This window comes from Bos javanicus, chromosome 7, assembly GCF_032452875.1.
Source record: "Bos javanicus breed banteng chromosome 7, ARS-OSU_banteng_1.0, whole genome shotgun sequence".
NCBI lineage: Eukaryota > Metazoa > Chordata > Mammalia > Artiodactyla > Bovidae > Bos > Bos javanicus.
This window is the reverse complement of record NC_083874.1, coordinates 582645-598592: the sequence shown is the minus strand read 5'-3', so window position 1 is coordinate 598592 and position 15948 is coordinate 582645. Positions and strand designations below refer to the sequence as shown.

General features: G+C 35.4%; 1 protein-coding gene across 2 annotated transcripts in view; it reads left to right on the top strand.

Annotated features, from left to right (window-relative positions):
• Positions 1-5427, top strand: part of CNOT6 (CCR4-NOT transcription complex subunit 6) — an 86507-nt gene extending 81080 nt beyond the window's left edge. For both annotated transcript variants that reach the window (XM_061421261.1, XM_061421260.1), the window contains exon 12: positions 925-5427. In XM_061421261.1, the coding sequence (XP_061277245.1) occupies positions 925-1137 (213 nt within the window). In that variant the 3' untranslated portion in view covers positions 1138-5427. The remainder of the gene's footprint in view (positions 1-924) is intronic.
• Positions 5428-15948: the final 10521 nt, after the last annotated feature.

Here is a 15948-nt window from a genome sequence, read left to right as displayed (position 1 = left end):
AATGAGAGAGAAAACCAGCTACAGATTTTCATTTCAAGGAGGTTGATGGCAGAAGAGGAGAGGATGATAACCAAAAGGTGGGAGAGATTAGAGGTGTTTCCCTTCTGACTGCTGTTACTGGTAGAAAGTTGGGAAGAATTTAGAATGTGCTTAAATACTTTGGCCAAGAGCATGTAAAGGACAGATTGTTACAGTTACTGGACAGAGAGAAGCAAACTAAGAGTATCCTAGCTGTGTGCCAGATGCTGTGCCTGCGTGCTGTTGAAGGTGTGAAAGGCAGAGATGTGCTTGGCCTTTGTGACATCATGGTCTGGTGGGAACGTAGATCTCAGCCACACAAATGAGTATATAGTTGCACTTTAGGGTATGCATTAGCGAGGGAAAAAATCAGCTGGTAGCTTTAAGTGGATGAGGGTAGGATTCCAGAAGGCCTTGGGAAAGTAATTAAACTTGGCACTTGAAGGTTAAGAAGGATTTAGCCAGGTGACAAGTAGAAGAAAGTGTTCCAGACATGTGCGGAGGCCCTGGAGGAGGATGGAGCTTATCACCTAAAGGAATTGTACCTCAGTTCACACCCTGCTTCCCCAAAAAGGGCTAGTGTGGCAGTGGAATAGTGAGCAAGGAAAAGTGTCACAAATTAAGTTAGGAAAAAGAAGCAGAGGCCATATCATGAAGGATTCTTTAGGTCTCGTTAAAGATTTTGAAACGATCTATGTAACAGGAAGAATGATTACCATCCCTAAGGTTTCTTCATTCTCAATTTGGGGATGCTATTTGATCTGTGTAATAACTGCTCTTTTCTACAGGCCAGTAAGTTTCTTTGTTTACCAAACATGACTGGGGATATGTCTTGAAAGTTCTCAGTATTTCAGTGTCATTTTATGTGTCATTTTCTTATTTTTCTTTTTGCCTTCTGTTTTTCAGGGTATAATTGACTACATCTTCTATTCTAAACCTCAGCTGAACACTTTAGGCATCCTGGGACCTCTGGACCACCATTGGCTAGTTGAGAACAATATCAGCGGCTGCCCACACCCACTCATCCCCTCTGACCACTTCTCACTTTTTGCACAACTGGAGCTCTTACTGCCTTTCCTGCCCCAGGTTAATGGCATTCACCTTCCTGGCAGGAGGTAGTCAAGTACCTTCAGAGGATGACCTCAGTTTTACTCGTAAACTTGTAAAAATTCTGAATATAGGGGAGTGAGGTATGGCCACTTAGACTTGTTTATTTGTTTGTTTTTTCTTAATGATGATTTGAGTTTTCAGTCTGATCATTTGATAAGGATATAGTATGAAAGCCAGGTGCTAGCAAACAAATTCTGAGCCCAGTATGCTTTATATACTGTTAGACAGGGATTGGTGTGTTTGCACCTATCTTTAATTTGTTGCAAATAATTTTCCTGTTTCTTCTATCCAATATAATCTTTTCATGCCTTGAAATAGGAAACTGAACAGCATATTCTCTTTGCACAGAAATCTGTAGCACTACTTTTTTGAGGCCAGTAATAACATCCAGAGATCATTCTTCCATACTTTACTCCCTCCTTTTTCAGACTTGTTTGTAAAATATAGAATTTGAATTTAGCCTTTATGATTGTATATGATCCACAGAAGACCTGATTTATGAAATTTTGTACTAAAAAAATCAGATTTGGAAATGATTGTATTGTAATCTAAGGCTAAGGTTTTTTTTACCTGTTTCATGTGTTATAAAGCTTGTAAAAGAAGTTGCAACAGACTTTCTCTGCTGATGATTTGCACTGTTAGGGTTTTGTTAGCCCTTTTGTACTACTTTTTTTTTAAATTGAGAACATTGCTCTTTAAATTTAACTCTGTTTAAAGTTTAGGACATTTGCTTGGACTAGAGACAACTTACCGATGAATTCCTGGATTTTTGCAAAAAACTATTTACCAGGACAGATAATCTGAGTAGTGAATGATCTGAAGGCATTTATGGACTGAATGTGTAATGGTTGATGTATGTACATTCTGATGTTTTTAAATCCTTAACTTTTTTAAGTTAAAAAATTATGGCTGCTTAGGTACAGCTTCTTAACTCCTTTTTGAGACACTTCTTGTCCTATCTCCACTGTGCCTGCCTGAATTTGTTCCCACCAAGCACTGCCTGTGCATGCAGAGAAAATCTGTGCATCCTCTTTTGTATTTTTTAAATACTGTTTAACATTTGTGAGAGTTTTATGAAAATCCTTTTGTATGAGCTGTGGGTTTTTTCCATTGTGAAGCATTGAATATCACATTTTGGAACGTGTTCATAGGGTGGGGAGCCCTGGGTCTTTGTTTGCCAGACCCAAGCACTGCTTCTTGGCGTCATTGCACAGTGCTGTTCGTCACCCAGAGTACTACTATCATGTGAATTCTTTTTGTTTTCCATGTATTCCTTAGTTTCCATGTTTTTAAAAAATCATTCCCTTTTTTTAAAAAAGAAAAAAAGTAATTTTCCGTTTATGAAGCAGTATAAAATAAATGAGATGTATTTTCAAAACAGGTCCCTAAGACAATACTTCAGATCATTTTTAAAGTGACCAAGTCATTTTAATATGTCAACCAAGATAAAAGATATTATACCTTGTATTTTGCCTGTAGTGCCATTAGTAGAATAGAGATTAAAGCCAGCTTTAACTTTGCAAAGTTAACTCCTATATGTTCTGTTCTCATTCATTCATTCTCTCAAAAAACAAATGAATTCAGAGGGAACTTGGTCTAACTGCTTTTGTTTCAGCTGCAGGCAGGGAAGCAAAAGGACACCATGTATCCAGTGAGCATTAAGAAGAGAAATTGTTGAATGTTAATAACAGTTTTTATACAGAGAATGAGTCATTTTGGATAATGACTTAAAATTTTATGAAAAATGTTTAGCACTTAAATGTGCTTATTCTAAGAGAAAATAAAATTACATACTGTTTAAATAAAAGATTCTTTTTTTTTTTCCTTTAAAAAAAATTCTACAAAAGGTTTTGATCTTGAATCTTTGTCTGGGACCTGGTTTTTCCTTTGAGGTTTGCTTTTTCTTTCTTTTTTTTTTTTTTTAAAGATTTTGTTGTGATAGTTTTTTATTTTTTGCCTTTCGTTTTAAGTTGTGCTGACACCAAACACATCTGGTTTATAATCAGTACATTGGAAAGCTGGTATTATTGATATAGAACCAATGCATAGCTTTCTTTAGGGTTTCTTTTTGGGTTTTTGTAAAGTGTGAATAAAAGGTGTGTTTACTCATTTTTCCTAAACACTGTGTTGGTAGTGTGCATCATGACAGTTTCCAGCAAAGGCAAGCTGGAGCTGGCTGGACTGATGAGATGAAGGAAACTGCTTGAGCTTTATGGAAGAAGGGGAGAAGCACTTACTCTGTTTTTAATGGAGGATGTATTCTTTTCATAGATGCTGGAACTAGAGTGCACTTGTTCGATGCTAAAGGTTTGAGCTTTACACAAAATATTTTCATCTGTATTTGTTATTGTCTACAAAATATTTTAATTTGGAACCAGCATACTAAGATATAATGGCTGGTTATGTCTTGAAAATATTTGTTTTTGCCTCTTCTAGGCATACTGCATTCTGTGGGTCAGTTTGAACAGCTTCTCCACCTTATTAGATAGTGATAAATTGAACCAGGATTATAGATTTACAACCATAAGCTTCAAAAGAGAAAAAATAATTTCAGTCTATAGTGAATAAATGATCACACCAAAATAGACTGAAACTTTGGTTAAGCAAGGTTTGTGTTTTAAATATTTTCTGTGTTCTGGATAATTTCCAGTAATCCGTACTCCCTAAAATGCAGTAAAAAAAAAAAAAAAGAAAAACTAGTAAGTTTTCACAGTATAGGTTTTCTTCAAAAATTCTGTAACAAACATATTTAATGTGGTGTTGCCATAATGTAATTTCAGTGTTCTTACAGGATAAATCCATCTTATGAATATTTTGCAGAAAATTTGGGGTATATTTTCTTTTTAATGATCAGAAATTCAGAGGTGCTCAATTCCTTGTAAAATCTCTTGACATACAGTTTACTGTATTAGTGGCTGATTATTTATGCTTTATGAACTTAAATAATGTTCATCAAAATTAACTTACGGCATAATTTTAAGTTGTAGAAATAAATTGTTGATTGCAACTTAACAGTCCTAGAAGATAAGCAGGGAACAACTCCAAGAAGTGTTTTCTATTTTACTTGATTTAGTGACAACCAGGAAAACTTGAGTTAGCACTTTGAAACCTAAGGACATGATTAAATTGGGTGGAATGCACTTCTAAATGTTGAAATTAAAATTTCAAAGCTCTTCTAAGATGTCAGGTTTTCAATAATAAGTTTTAAGTTTTTGTATTCCACTTTTTACTACTTAAACTTACAGAATTTCCATAGTAACTTTTAAGGTTTGGGGGTTATGCTATATAAGTACAAGAACCATCCTGGGCAAAACAACAATTTACAGCAGATTTGTTCTTTTAATGAAACAATAAGAATACCCAGCAGAGATGCTGCAGAGAATTCAAAGAACCTTTATAGCAATTGTTTATCCCCCACTTGTAAACAGTGTTTTAAGATGTTCACTTTGCTCTCTTCGGTTACATAAATTTTAGTAACCATTCTATTGAAATAGTGTCTAAAATAGAGTATCTAGTCTTTATTCACAGTACATTATATTATGTAATGCACTGGACTAACTTTTGTTTACCATTCATGTAACAAAACCCAGCACGTTATCTGCACTAAACTCAAGGAATGTCCCATTTGCCTAGGCAGCTCTTTAATAAGGGTAATGGGAAACTGAATATGACCTATGGACTGATGGTAACAAGGGCTTTTACTATTCTTTTCAGTGGAACCTTCATTGTAACTAGCTAGTATTATATTTATATACAGGGTCTCTTTTCTTTACTGATGTATTTTCCTACTCATAGCCAACCAATAAATTCAATTATCTGTTTCAAATATTTTTAAAGTGTAATTTGTATAGCTGTAGTACTGAGGTTTGAGGAGATACACGTTAATCAGCAGACCACCTGTTTAAAATTCTGAGTTCTCTGGAACAGAGTTGTAACTCTTTGAAAGGGAAGAGTGAACAGGGCCCATGATGTGAGAAGATGGTGTGAAATTAAGGATCTCCTTATTGCTGTGTTATCCTGTGTAACACATCTTTGCCAAAGATCAGTTTTATATTTAGGCAACTGATGGTCCTTTTGCATTTAGGTTTTTTGTTGTTGTTACCATATACCTCATAGCATAAGAAATGGGCTCATGTGTCTTTCATCCTTTGGAATGAGCTTGACGTATTTTGAATAAATGCTTTTAAATACAGTAGCAAACATTGTATTGGTGGGGTTATACTAATTAATTAAATGTTTTAATTGTTACATGTATATTTTGTTGTATATATAAACTTTTAAAATGTCTGATTTCTCAACTCTTCAGAGCATTACGTCTATTTACTTTTTAGAAACTACTTCTTTAATAAATAAATGTAAATTTTTATGTAGATGCTGGGAAAAAAATCCTTTAAAAATACAGCACAATTTAGATAAAATGTTTGCTGAGATGTCCAGTTTTTAAAGCAGGCATTTTCTAAATAATCGTTAATACATAATTTTACATCTATAACAGAAGAATTTTGCTAGATATGAAGAAAGATCTCTGGGATTACAAGGTGACTGAAGACCAGTTTCTACAGTTACTTTAGGAACATTAACATTTTAAATCAAATGGGTACGGAGATGTCCATTTTCTCACTTTCTTTGAACTGCACACTTCAAATAACTTGAATCTGTTCAAAAACAACTGAATTATTTTGGGCCTGTCATGAAAAACTTTGTTCACTATACCAACATGACTGTTAAGTGATCCCAAGAGCTCTTACTGCCAGATACTTTTCAGGCTTACCAGTAAAGTGAGTTTAAGCTGTGGGATCTCAGAGCCTGCTTCATTAATTAATTAATTAAAGACTTTTGACTCTCATCCCTGTAGCCCTGGTGATTTTGGTATCTCCCCTTCATGGCAATCCTGCTAGTAACTTTTTTCCCCAAGCTTTGTGTAATTCTTGAAAGTATGGTCCTTGAAAGACATTGAAAAGGGATGCTGCTGTGATCAAATTCAGGCAGAAGAAATCTGCAAAATCGTAGGACTTGCTTTCCTTTTAATATTCATAGTGATGAAGATGTGAGGGGTATGTGCTCACATTCTGAGCTTTATATGGGAAATAACTTTCTCCTCTCTCCATTAACATGATGCTTCCTAGTGGTGCCTTTGAATAGACCTGATGAGTGGGAGAACTGTGTGTACTTGGTCCCTTTTGATTAATCAATTTTCATTAATCTACTTTTCCTACTATACTGATCAGCGTTACTAGTACTATACTGATCAGTGGGCTTCCCTGTTAGCTAAATGGTGAAGAATCTGCCTGCAACTCAAGAGACCTGGGTTTGATCCCTGGGTCAGGAGGATCCCCTGGAGAAGGGAATGGCAACCCACTCCAGTATCCTTGCCTGGAGAATCCCACGGACAGAAGAGGCTTGCGTGCTATAGTCCATGGGGTCGCAAAGAGTCAGACACGACTGAGTGACTAACACATACATAAATACTGATCAGTACTCATTTAGAATTTCTTCTTTTCAACCCCATGTTTAGATTGGAAATAGAGATTTATGAGACATGTCCTCTGACTTTAAGTTGTTCATGGGTCATTATAATCTAGTGTAATACGTGCTAAAGATATACCAGGTATGAAGGGAGCAAGTCTGTCTATGTGGGTCTATAAAGTCTTCAGAGGTGTCTATAAAGCTGGTTTTAAAGGACTAAAAGCTTGTTTACTGTATGACTAATAGGAGCTGTATTAATTAACATGGTGTATTAATATAGTAGGAGCTGTATTAATTAACATATATTAACATGGTGAGGATCTTTCAGTTGAAAGTGCCCTAGTGTGTTGTCTGGAACACAGTGGGCATCTTTGAACTTTGAAGCATGTACTAAAGTTTGAATTTCATCCTGTAGGTGGTGGTAAAGAGCCACAAAGGGTGTTCAATGGGAGTAGCATTAGCCAATTTGTGTTCTGGAAAGGTCCTAGCAGTACCGTGGAGGGTGGATTAAAACAATTACTGTTAGCTGGTTTTCTTGCGGTCCATTTGTCAGATGATAAACTGAGAAGAGATTGCAGGGCAGTAAGAGTAGAAGGGAGATTTGACATATTTAGGAAATAGAATCAGTGAGAAACTTGATCCCTGCCTTGTGGGAGAAAAGACAGGTAAGTGAATTTTGCTCATTCATTCATTATTTCCATTAAAAAAACCCTGACTCAACATCTCTTATGTCTTTACCACCAAGGCCCTTGTTTTTCATGCCCTTTACTGGCCTGACAACATTTAGTCAAACATTTTTTTCTCACGTTTCATTTTACTTCATTTCCCAGTATAATTCATTCAGATTTTAGTCTGCAGAAGAGATCCAGTGTGCCTCTACTAGACAGTTAAGTAATTCTGGAAAATAATAGAAGGTAACATTTGATGCTAATTTGATTGTTTTAGCTTGTTTCTTCTAGGCTGTTTATGTCCTTGAAAATGCCATATGTATAAAAAGAGTTTTTTAAATCTAGATTACTAGGTAAGATTATTCTTTAGAAGATGTTTCAGTAGAGGAGCCCTTAAATGGGAGGAATCCAGCCATTCTAAACCCACTTGTTTCCCCTCATGCAATGAATTAGACTGTTCAATATGATGCCCTCTAACCACATGGTGTTGGAGCACTTGAAATATGGCTAGTGTGATTGGAGCTGTAAAATGCTTTCTGTTAAGTGAAACTTCATTTTGATAGGACCACATTTCCCTTTATCTCTTGCACTGTGCTTGTTCATCCTACACATAAAACATCACCAGTTGATGTCAAAAAACTGGTTCTGTTCTAATTGTGATTTACTAACCAAAGTAATACGTGTTCATCCAAATGCTTTATGCAAGCAGCACAAGCCACTGTGCCTATGTGAGTCACAATTAGTAATTGAGATACCTGTATTCATTTTGATATCATTAAATTATTTTTTCTAGTTCAAAAATAAATATGAACAAATTGCTAAATTTAAAATCAGTTCTACTAATATAGAACTGAGCTAGTACCACAACTGGAAAAGACTGGGAGATGAATTACAGTGAAATAATAATTGTAATTTGTGCACAGAGCAAAAGAAAAACTTTTTATGCAAAAGTAATAAAATGAACAATATTAAGATATATTGTGTTCAAATGCATATTGGGTTTGTTGTTTTAACAGTCAAAAAAGTATGGATGAAATTAATCACCTGAAATCAGAATTAAAAGTCCAACAGAGCAAGAGGTAAGAACTTACATACTTGGCTAGCTAAAGAAGATCTTGTACTCAGGCAGAGAAAACATTTTTTTGATGGATTTATGGTTTATAGTATGGAAATCTTGTTGGAAATTGTGGAAAAGATGGTGTTTTACAAAGATGAAATATATTCAGTTAAGCAAGCAGATTACCTATAGACTGTAAGACCTTTCTGATAGTACTAAAGATTAGTTAGTTCAAAATTGAAGTATTGGGTTGCCCCAAATGTTTGGGTTTTTCCTTAAGTAATATGTTACAGAAAAACCTGAATGAACTTCTGGGCCAACCCAATGTTTTTTTTAGCTTTAGATGAGCTATGATGTAAAAGACACTGCTCAGTTAACAGTTTGTATGCTTTATCTTAAAGGAGTTCCAAATGTACCCGAAAAAGGTGAATTCTTAGCCTAAAAAAAATCACTTGTGGCATGTTTCTGCAACTTTGACATCTGCTGAAGAATTTTGCTAGATATGAATATAGAGGTTTCTATCACTACAGAAAGTGTTTCTGCTATGTCAGGTCAAAAATCTGGATTTCTTATGACTTTTAATAAGCCTGGATTTCTCTTACTGTTTTGTTTCATCTAGTGATGCTTATTGCAAATAAGTTTTCTGAAATAGACTCTTTGAAGAGCGTCACAGTTGTCAAAACTTGATCGGTATGTAGGTTCAAATCCAACTGCCATAACCAGTTTGTGATAAAAGACAATTTAATGATCTTGTCTACCTTAATGCTCATTGGTTGAACTGTTAATTTCTAACAATGATTTATTGTTCTGTTAATCCCAGTTTTGGATTTTCTTGCCAAATATCCAGTAGTCAAAAGCAAAACATGTCAGTATAATACACATTTTCTTGCCTGTATCACAGTATATTAGTAAACCAATACTGAAACTCCAAGGAAAGGAAAAACCTGTCACATTCACAGCCAGGTGCAAAAATCTGTATTGAAGCATGATGATACAGATCAAGAAATGGTGATTGTACATATTTTCTGACATTTAAATATTTTCATTGTAATCAGGCATTTTGTAAATTTGCAACAAAAGCAACCAGAAAAATTTGAAGAACACTGTTGATATTAAATAAGTTTAGAGTTTCTTTACAAATTATGCAAAAACCTTTTTAAATTTGATTTAATCTAGAGTTGACAAGGATTGATACTTGGATAGAAAAGTTAAAAATTGATAACCTTTTGCTAAAAAGCTAAATAGGTTCTTCTACAAAATATTTGTTGCTGTGGATCCAAAAAGAAGGTCTTAATGACTTTCAAGTAGTTGATTCAGTTGTGGGAAAATAAGTACATTTCAAGCAATTTGGATATATGAGTCTGCTTAACTATGAACTCAATTATGAAATGGAGAGCAAAATTTATAAAAATTAAACTGTTACACTGGAAAATACTTAACACAAAAAGGAATAAATGAACAGCAACCCAAAAAAGCATGAGAAGCTGAAAAAAGTAAAATGGTAGACCTAAGTCCAATAATGTTAAATGTGAATGGATTGCTTCTATCAAAACACAGAAGATCAGACTGGATAAAGATAAACATGATCCAACTATTTGCTGTGTATAGGAGACATACTTTAGATTTAAAGATACAAATAGTGAAAGTAAAAGGATGGGAAAAGGTGTCAGGCAAACAGACTATCAGAAAGTTGGAGTGGCTATACTAACATAATAGGCTTAAAAACAAAATATGCTATTAGAAATAAAAGGAGGCATTTTATAACAATGCGCAGCACCAATGATAAGCAACCTCAAACTACAGGAAACAAACTGACAAAATGGAAGGGAAAAATGGACAATTCAACAGTGATAGTTGGATACTTTAATTATTGTTGCTGTTTAATCACTAAGTTTTGTCAGATTCTTTGCAACCCAATGGACTATGCCCCACCAAGTTCCTCTGTCCATGGGGTTTTTCCAGGCAAGAATTCTGGAATGGATTGCCATTTTCTTCTCCAGGGAATTGCAGGGAGATTCTTTACCCCTGAGCTACCAGGGAGGCCCAAACACCTTTAATACCCCACTCCCCAGTGGCTTAGATGGTAAAGGATCTGCCTGCAATGTAGGAGACCTCGGTTTGATCCCTGGATTGGGAAGATCCCCTGGAGAAGGAAATGGCTACCCACCCACTCAAGTATTCTTGCCTAGAGCATTGCCTAGATCACAAAGAGTCAGATACGACTGAGCAACTAACACACTGTCAATGGATAGAACCAGGGAGACCAACAAACAGCAGACTCTAAACACTGCAAGGCAACTAGATCTAACAGATACTTGTAGAACACTCCACACCAGAATGCATGTTGTTCCCAAGTGCACATGGGACTTCAGTATTCCATAGGCTACATCAAAAGCAAGCTTCAAAATTTTAAAAGAACTAAAATGAGAAGTATATTATCCAATCATAATGAAGTTAGATACTTTGGAAATGTATGGAAATTTGGAAATATATGGAAATTAAACAATACACTCCTAAAAACCAAAGGGTCAAATGAAGAAAGAGAAATTAGCAACACTTTGAAATAAATGAAAAAGGATAACATACCAAACCTGATGGGATGCAGTCAAAGCTTCATAAAGGGAAATTTATAGGTATAAAAGTCTAGATTAAAGAAAAAATAAGAACCCTAACCTTTCAGTTTAAGACACTGGAAAACAAACAGCAAAGTAAACCCCAAGCAAGCATAAGAAACTAATGATTAGAGCAGAAAATAATGAAATAGAGAATAAGAAGACAAATGAGAAAGGAACTAAAAATGTGGTTCTTTGGGAAGATCAGCAAAATTGATCAAAGAACACTCAAATTAGTGAAATCAATAAAGGGGAACATTACTACCAAATTTACAGAATAAAGATTATTATGGAATACTATTGTAAATGAATCAAATAACAGACAAATTCCTAGAAAGACACTATCAAAACCGATTGAAGAAGAAATAGAAAAAGTTGAATAAACTTCAGGAAAGAGATTGAGTTAATAATGAAAAAAAGCTATGAAGAGAAAATCCCAGACAGATGGCTTCACTGGTGAATTTTAAGAAAAGTAACAATTCTTCACAAACTCTTCCAAAATTTGAAGAAGGAACACTTAACTCATGTGAGGCCAATATTACCCTAATACCAAAACCAGACAAAACTATCACAAGGAAAGAAAACCACACGCTAACATCACATAGGAATATAGATAACAAAATTCTTAATCTAGCAAAACAATCCAGCAAAATGTTAAAAGATCATGCACTATGACAAAGTGAGATTTATCCCAGGGATGCAAAGTTGGCTTATGACCCCCAATTAATGTAATAGACTGTAATGCATGCAAAAATGATTACTACAACAAAGCTAATGGAGGTGATGGAATTCCAGCTGAGCTATTTCAAATCCTAAAAGATGATGCTGCGAAAGTGCTATATTCAATATGCCAGCAAATTTTGGAAAAGAGCAGTGGCCATAGGACTGGAAAGGGTCACTTTTCATTTCAATCCCAAACAAAGGCAATACCAGCTGCACTTATTACACATGCTAGCAAGATAATGCTCAAAATCCTTCAAGAGAGGCTTCAGCAGTATGTGAACAAAGAACTGCCAGATGTACAAGCTGGATTTAGAAAAGGCAGAGGAACCAGAGATCAAATTGCCAACATCTGTTGGATCATAGAAAAAGCACAGGAATCCGCTCCCCCACCCCCAAATCTGCTTCATTAACTATGATAAAGCCTTTGTGTGGATCACAATAAACTGTGGGACGTTCTTAAAAGAGATGGAAATACCAGGCCACCGTGGCTATCTGCCTCCTGAGAAATGTGTATGTATGTCAAGAAACAACAGTTAGACATGGAATGGTGGACTGATTGAAAATTTGGAAAGGAGTACATTGAGGCCATATATTGTCACCCTGCTTGTTAACTTCTATGCAGAGTACATCATGTGAAGTGCTGAGCTGAATGAATCATAAGCCAGAATCAAGATTTCCAGGAGAATTATCAATTGCAGATGACACCATTCTAATGACAGCGAAGAGGAACTAAGGAGCTTCTTGATGAAGGTGAAAGGGATAGTGAAAAAGCTGGCTTAAAACTCATTCAGAAAACAAAGATCATAGCATCTGGTCCCATCACTTCATGGGAAATAGATGGGGAAACAATGGAAACAGTGACAGACTTTATTTTCTTGGGCTCCAAAAGTCACTGCAGATGGTGACTGCAGCCATGAAATTAAAAGATGCTTGCTCCTTGGAAGAAAAGCTATGACAAACTTAGGCAGCATATTAAAAAGCAGAGACATTACTTTGCCAACAAAGGTCCTTCTAGTCAAGGCTGTGGTTTTTCCAGTGGTCATGTATGGATGTGAGAGTTGGACCATAAAGAAGGGTGAATGTCAAAGGAATGATGCTTTTGAACTGTGGTGTTGGAGAAGACTCTGGAGAGTCTCTTGGACAACATGGAGATCAAACTAGTCAATCCTAAAGGAAATCGATCCTGAATATTCATTAAAAGGACTGATGCTGAAGCTGAAGCTCCAGTACTTTGGCCACCTGATGCAAAGAGCTAAATCACTGGAAAAGACCATGATGCTGGTAAAGATTGAGGGTAGGAAGAGAAGGAGGCAATAGAGGTTGAGATAGTTGGATGACTTCACTGACTCAATGGACATGAGTTTGAGCAAACTATTGGAGATAGTGAAAAACAGGGAAACCTAGTGTGCTACCATTAATGGGTTTGCAAACAATTGGACATAACTGAATAATGATAACAATGTCAAAAGGCAAAGGACAAAATGAGAGGAATAGAATAGGCACAGAAAAATTATTTGACAAAATTTAGACTCTTTCATTGAAAATAACAACAAAAACTGACTCGCCAAACTAGAAATGGAAGAGAACTTCCTCAACCTGATTAAAAGCACTTACAAAGAGGCCACAGCTAACATCTACTTAATGGTGAATGATTGAAGACTTCCCCCTGAAGATCAGGAAGAAAAGAAAAGTCCACTCTTAACACTTCTATTCAGTGTTTTATTAGATGTTCTAGCCCAGGGAAATTAGGTAAGAAAATGAAATAAAAGACATTTTTTATTGTTTGTAATACCGTATGGCATGTGTTATTCTTTGGAAAGATCAACAAAATTGATGGGCCTTTAACTATACTGTTAAGAAAAAATAACACTCAAATTACAAAAACCAGAAATGAAATGGCTAGATTACTACCAGCCCTACAGAATAAGAAGGATTATTATGGAATCCCATGAACACTGGTATGCTGATGAATCTGGTAATACAAGTGGAATTGATTGGAGAGGAAGAAGTAAAACTATATTTGCGGTAACATAATCTTGTGCATAGAAAATATTAAAACCTGTTAGGACTAACATAAATTCTGCAAGATTACACAATAACAATATCAATATACAAAAATCAATTGTATTTCTACTCACTAGCCATGAACTATTCCAAGTTAAGTATAAACAGTGTTATTTACAATACTTTAAGCAGTAAAATACTTAGGAATAAATGTAACAAATGCACAACTTGCACACTGAGAACTAAAACATTGAAAAGAGACGTAATTAAATGGAAAGTCTTTTCACACGTTGGCTGTGGTGCTTCGTTTTTCATATTCATCCTTAGTTTGCTGCGGAATTTTAGAGGTAACTTCCCGACTGCTTGCCAGCGCCCTCTTGGCTTATAACCTTTAGGGTTTTGAATGACGTGTTTTGAAAATCTTAATACTGTTAGGATGACAGTACCCCCCAAATTGATCTACAGAGTCATTTCCATCCCTAACAAAATCTTACTGGCTTTTGTTTGTTGCAGAAGTTGACAAACTGATCTTAGAAATTTCTACCAAAACCTGAGAGACCCCAACAGCCAATCTTGAACAAATTTGGAAGACTCAAATTTCTTGATGTCAAAACGTATTACTAAGCTACAGTAATCAACACATTGTGGTATTGGCATAAGGAGCGTATATACATCAGTGGGATTGAATTGAGAGTCTAGAAATAAACTCTTCCATATATGGTCAATTGATTTCAAACAGAGATACCAAGATACCTCAATAGGGAAAAGAATATTGTCTCCAACAAATGATGCTAGACACCTGAATATCTACAAGTAAAAGAATGACGTTAGACTTATAACATACACCATATATTTACAATTAACTGACAAATATATAACATTAAATGTAAAGGCTGAAACTACAAAAACTGTTAGGAAAACACATAGGTATAAATCTTCATGACATTGGACTAAGGTAGTAATTAACTTAGACAACTTTTAAAGCACAAGTAACCAAAGACAAAAATAGATAAGCTGAACTTAAAAACTTTTGTGCTTCAAGGGAAAAAGACAACCCATAGAAAGGGAGAAAATATTTGCAAATCATGTATTTGATGGGTCTAGTCCCCAGAATATATAAAGAACACTTACCGCTCAACAGTGAAAAGACAGCCCAATCTAAAAATGGTTGAAGGATTTGAATAAACATTTCTCCAATGTAGAGTGACTTCTAAGGGGTATAGTTTCTTTGGGGGCTGATAAAAATGTCCTGAGATTCAGTAGTGGTGATAATTGCACTACTCTGAATATTCTAAAACCTCTGAATTTACTTTAAAAGGGTAATTTTATGGTATATGAATTATCTCAAAAATAATACATGTATGTCAACTTAAAAAATTACACAGCATGAGAGTTGTGAGTTAAGTTTTATTTGGGCCAAAATGCAGACTATAACCCAGAGAGAGCACCTCAGAGAGCTCTGAGAAACTGCTCTAAAGAAGCGGGGGGAAGATCAGTATATATGTTGTCTTTTTTTGCTTTTTGCTTTTTTTTTGAAGAGGGAGTACATGTAATCAGTCACATTTTTTTTGGGGGGGGGGGTGGGGGGCAGGTTTCTGCTAGTTACCATGAAGGATTTTAGTGCTTTTCTAGATATGAGTATAAATAAGAATTGGGTTCATAAAATCAGCTCTTACAAGTATCTAACTGTCTGAAAACCTGTTCTGCCTGTTTTCCCAGACCATAGAGTGCCTCACTTCTGCTCCTGGTGTTTGAAAATCAGCAGCTGCAGCAACTCATGATTTAATCCTTGTAGATGACAAGTGCCCATTTATAATTGACAGGGTCCCCTCTTGGTCATAAATTATACCATAATTTGTGAGGCATTTCATGACCATTTTGTCCCACAGTGCTAGGAAGGCTCATGTAAAGGCTCAAGTAAAATCTGGCAAAGATTTTACTAACTCAGTGTGCTGTTACTGAGCTAGGTCTTATCAAAAGTAACCAAAGGACTCAAGACTGTTACTAATCTCTTATAGTCCAAGAAAAATTCCTTCTTGTTGTGTCTTCCCATAGCTACACTATTGCAATCATTGATCTCATATAAAACTACATATTTCTGTCAGGAGCTCAGTCACACATTTGGTAATGCAAGAAACAACAATTTAATAAAACAGGCAAAGTACAAATAACATCACTAGCAGTATTATTAAAGTCATAAGTAATAATTAAGTGAAGAACTTCCGTTAGGTGCTGCCCAGTATATTCTCAGGTTGTCTAAATTAGTCTATTTTATACCAGTCTTTTTCTT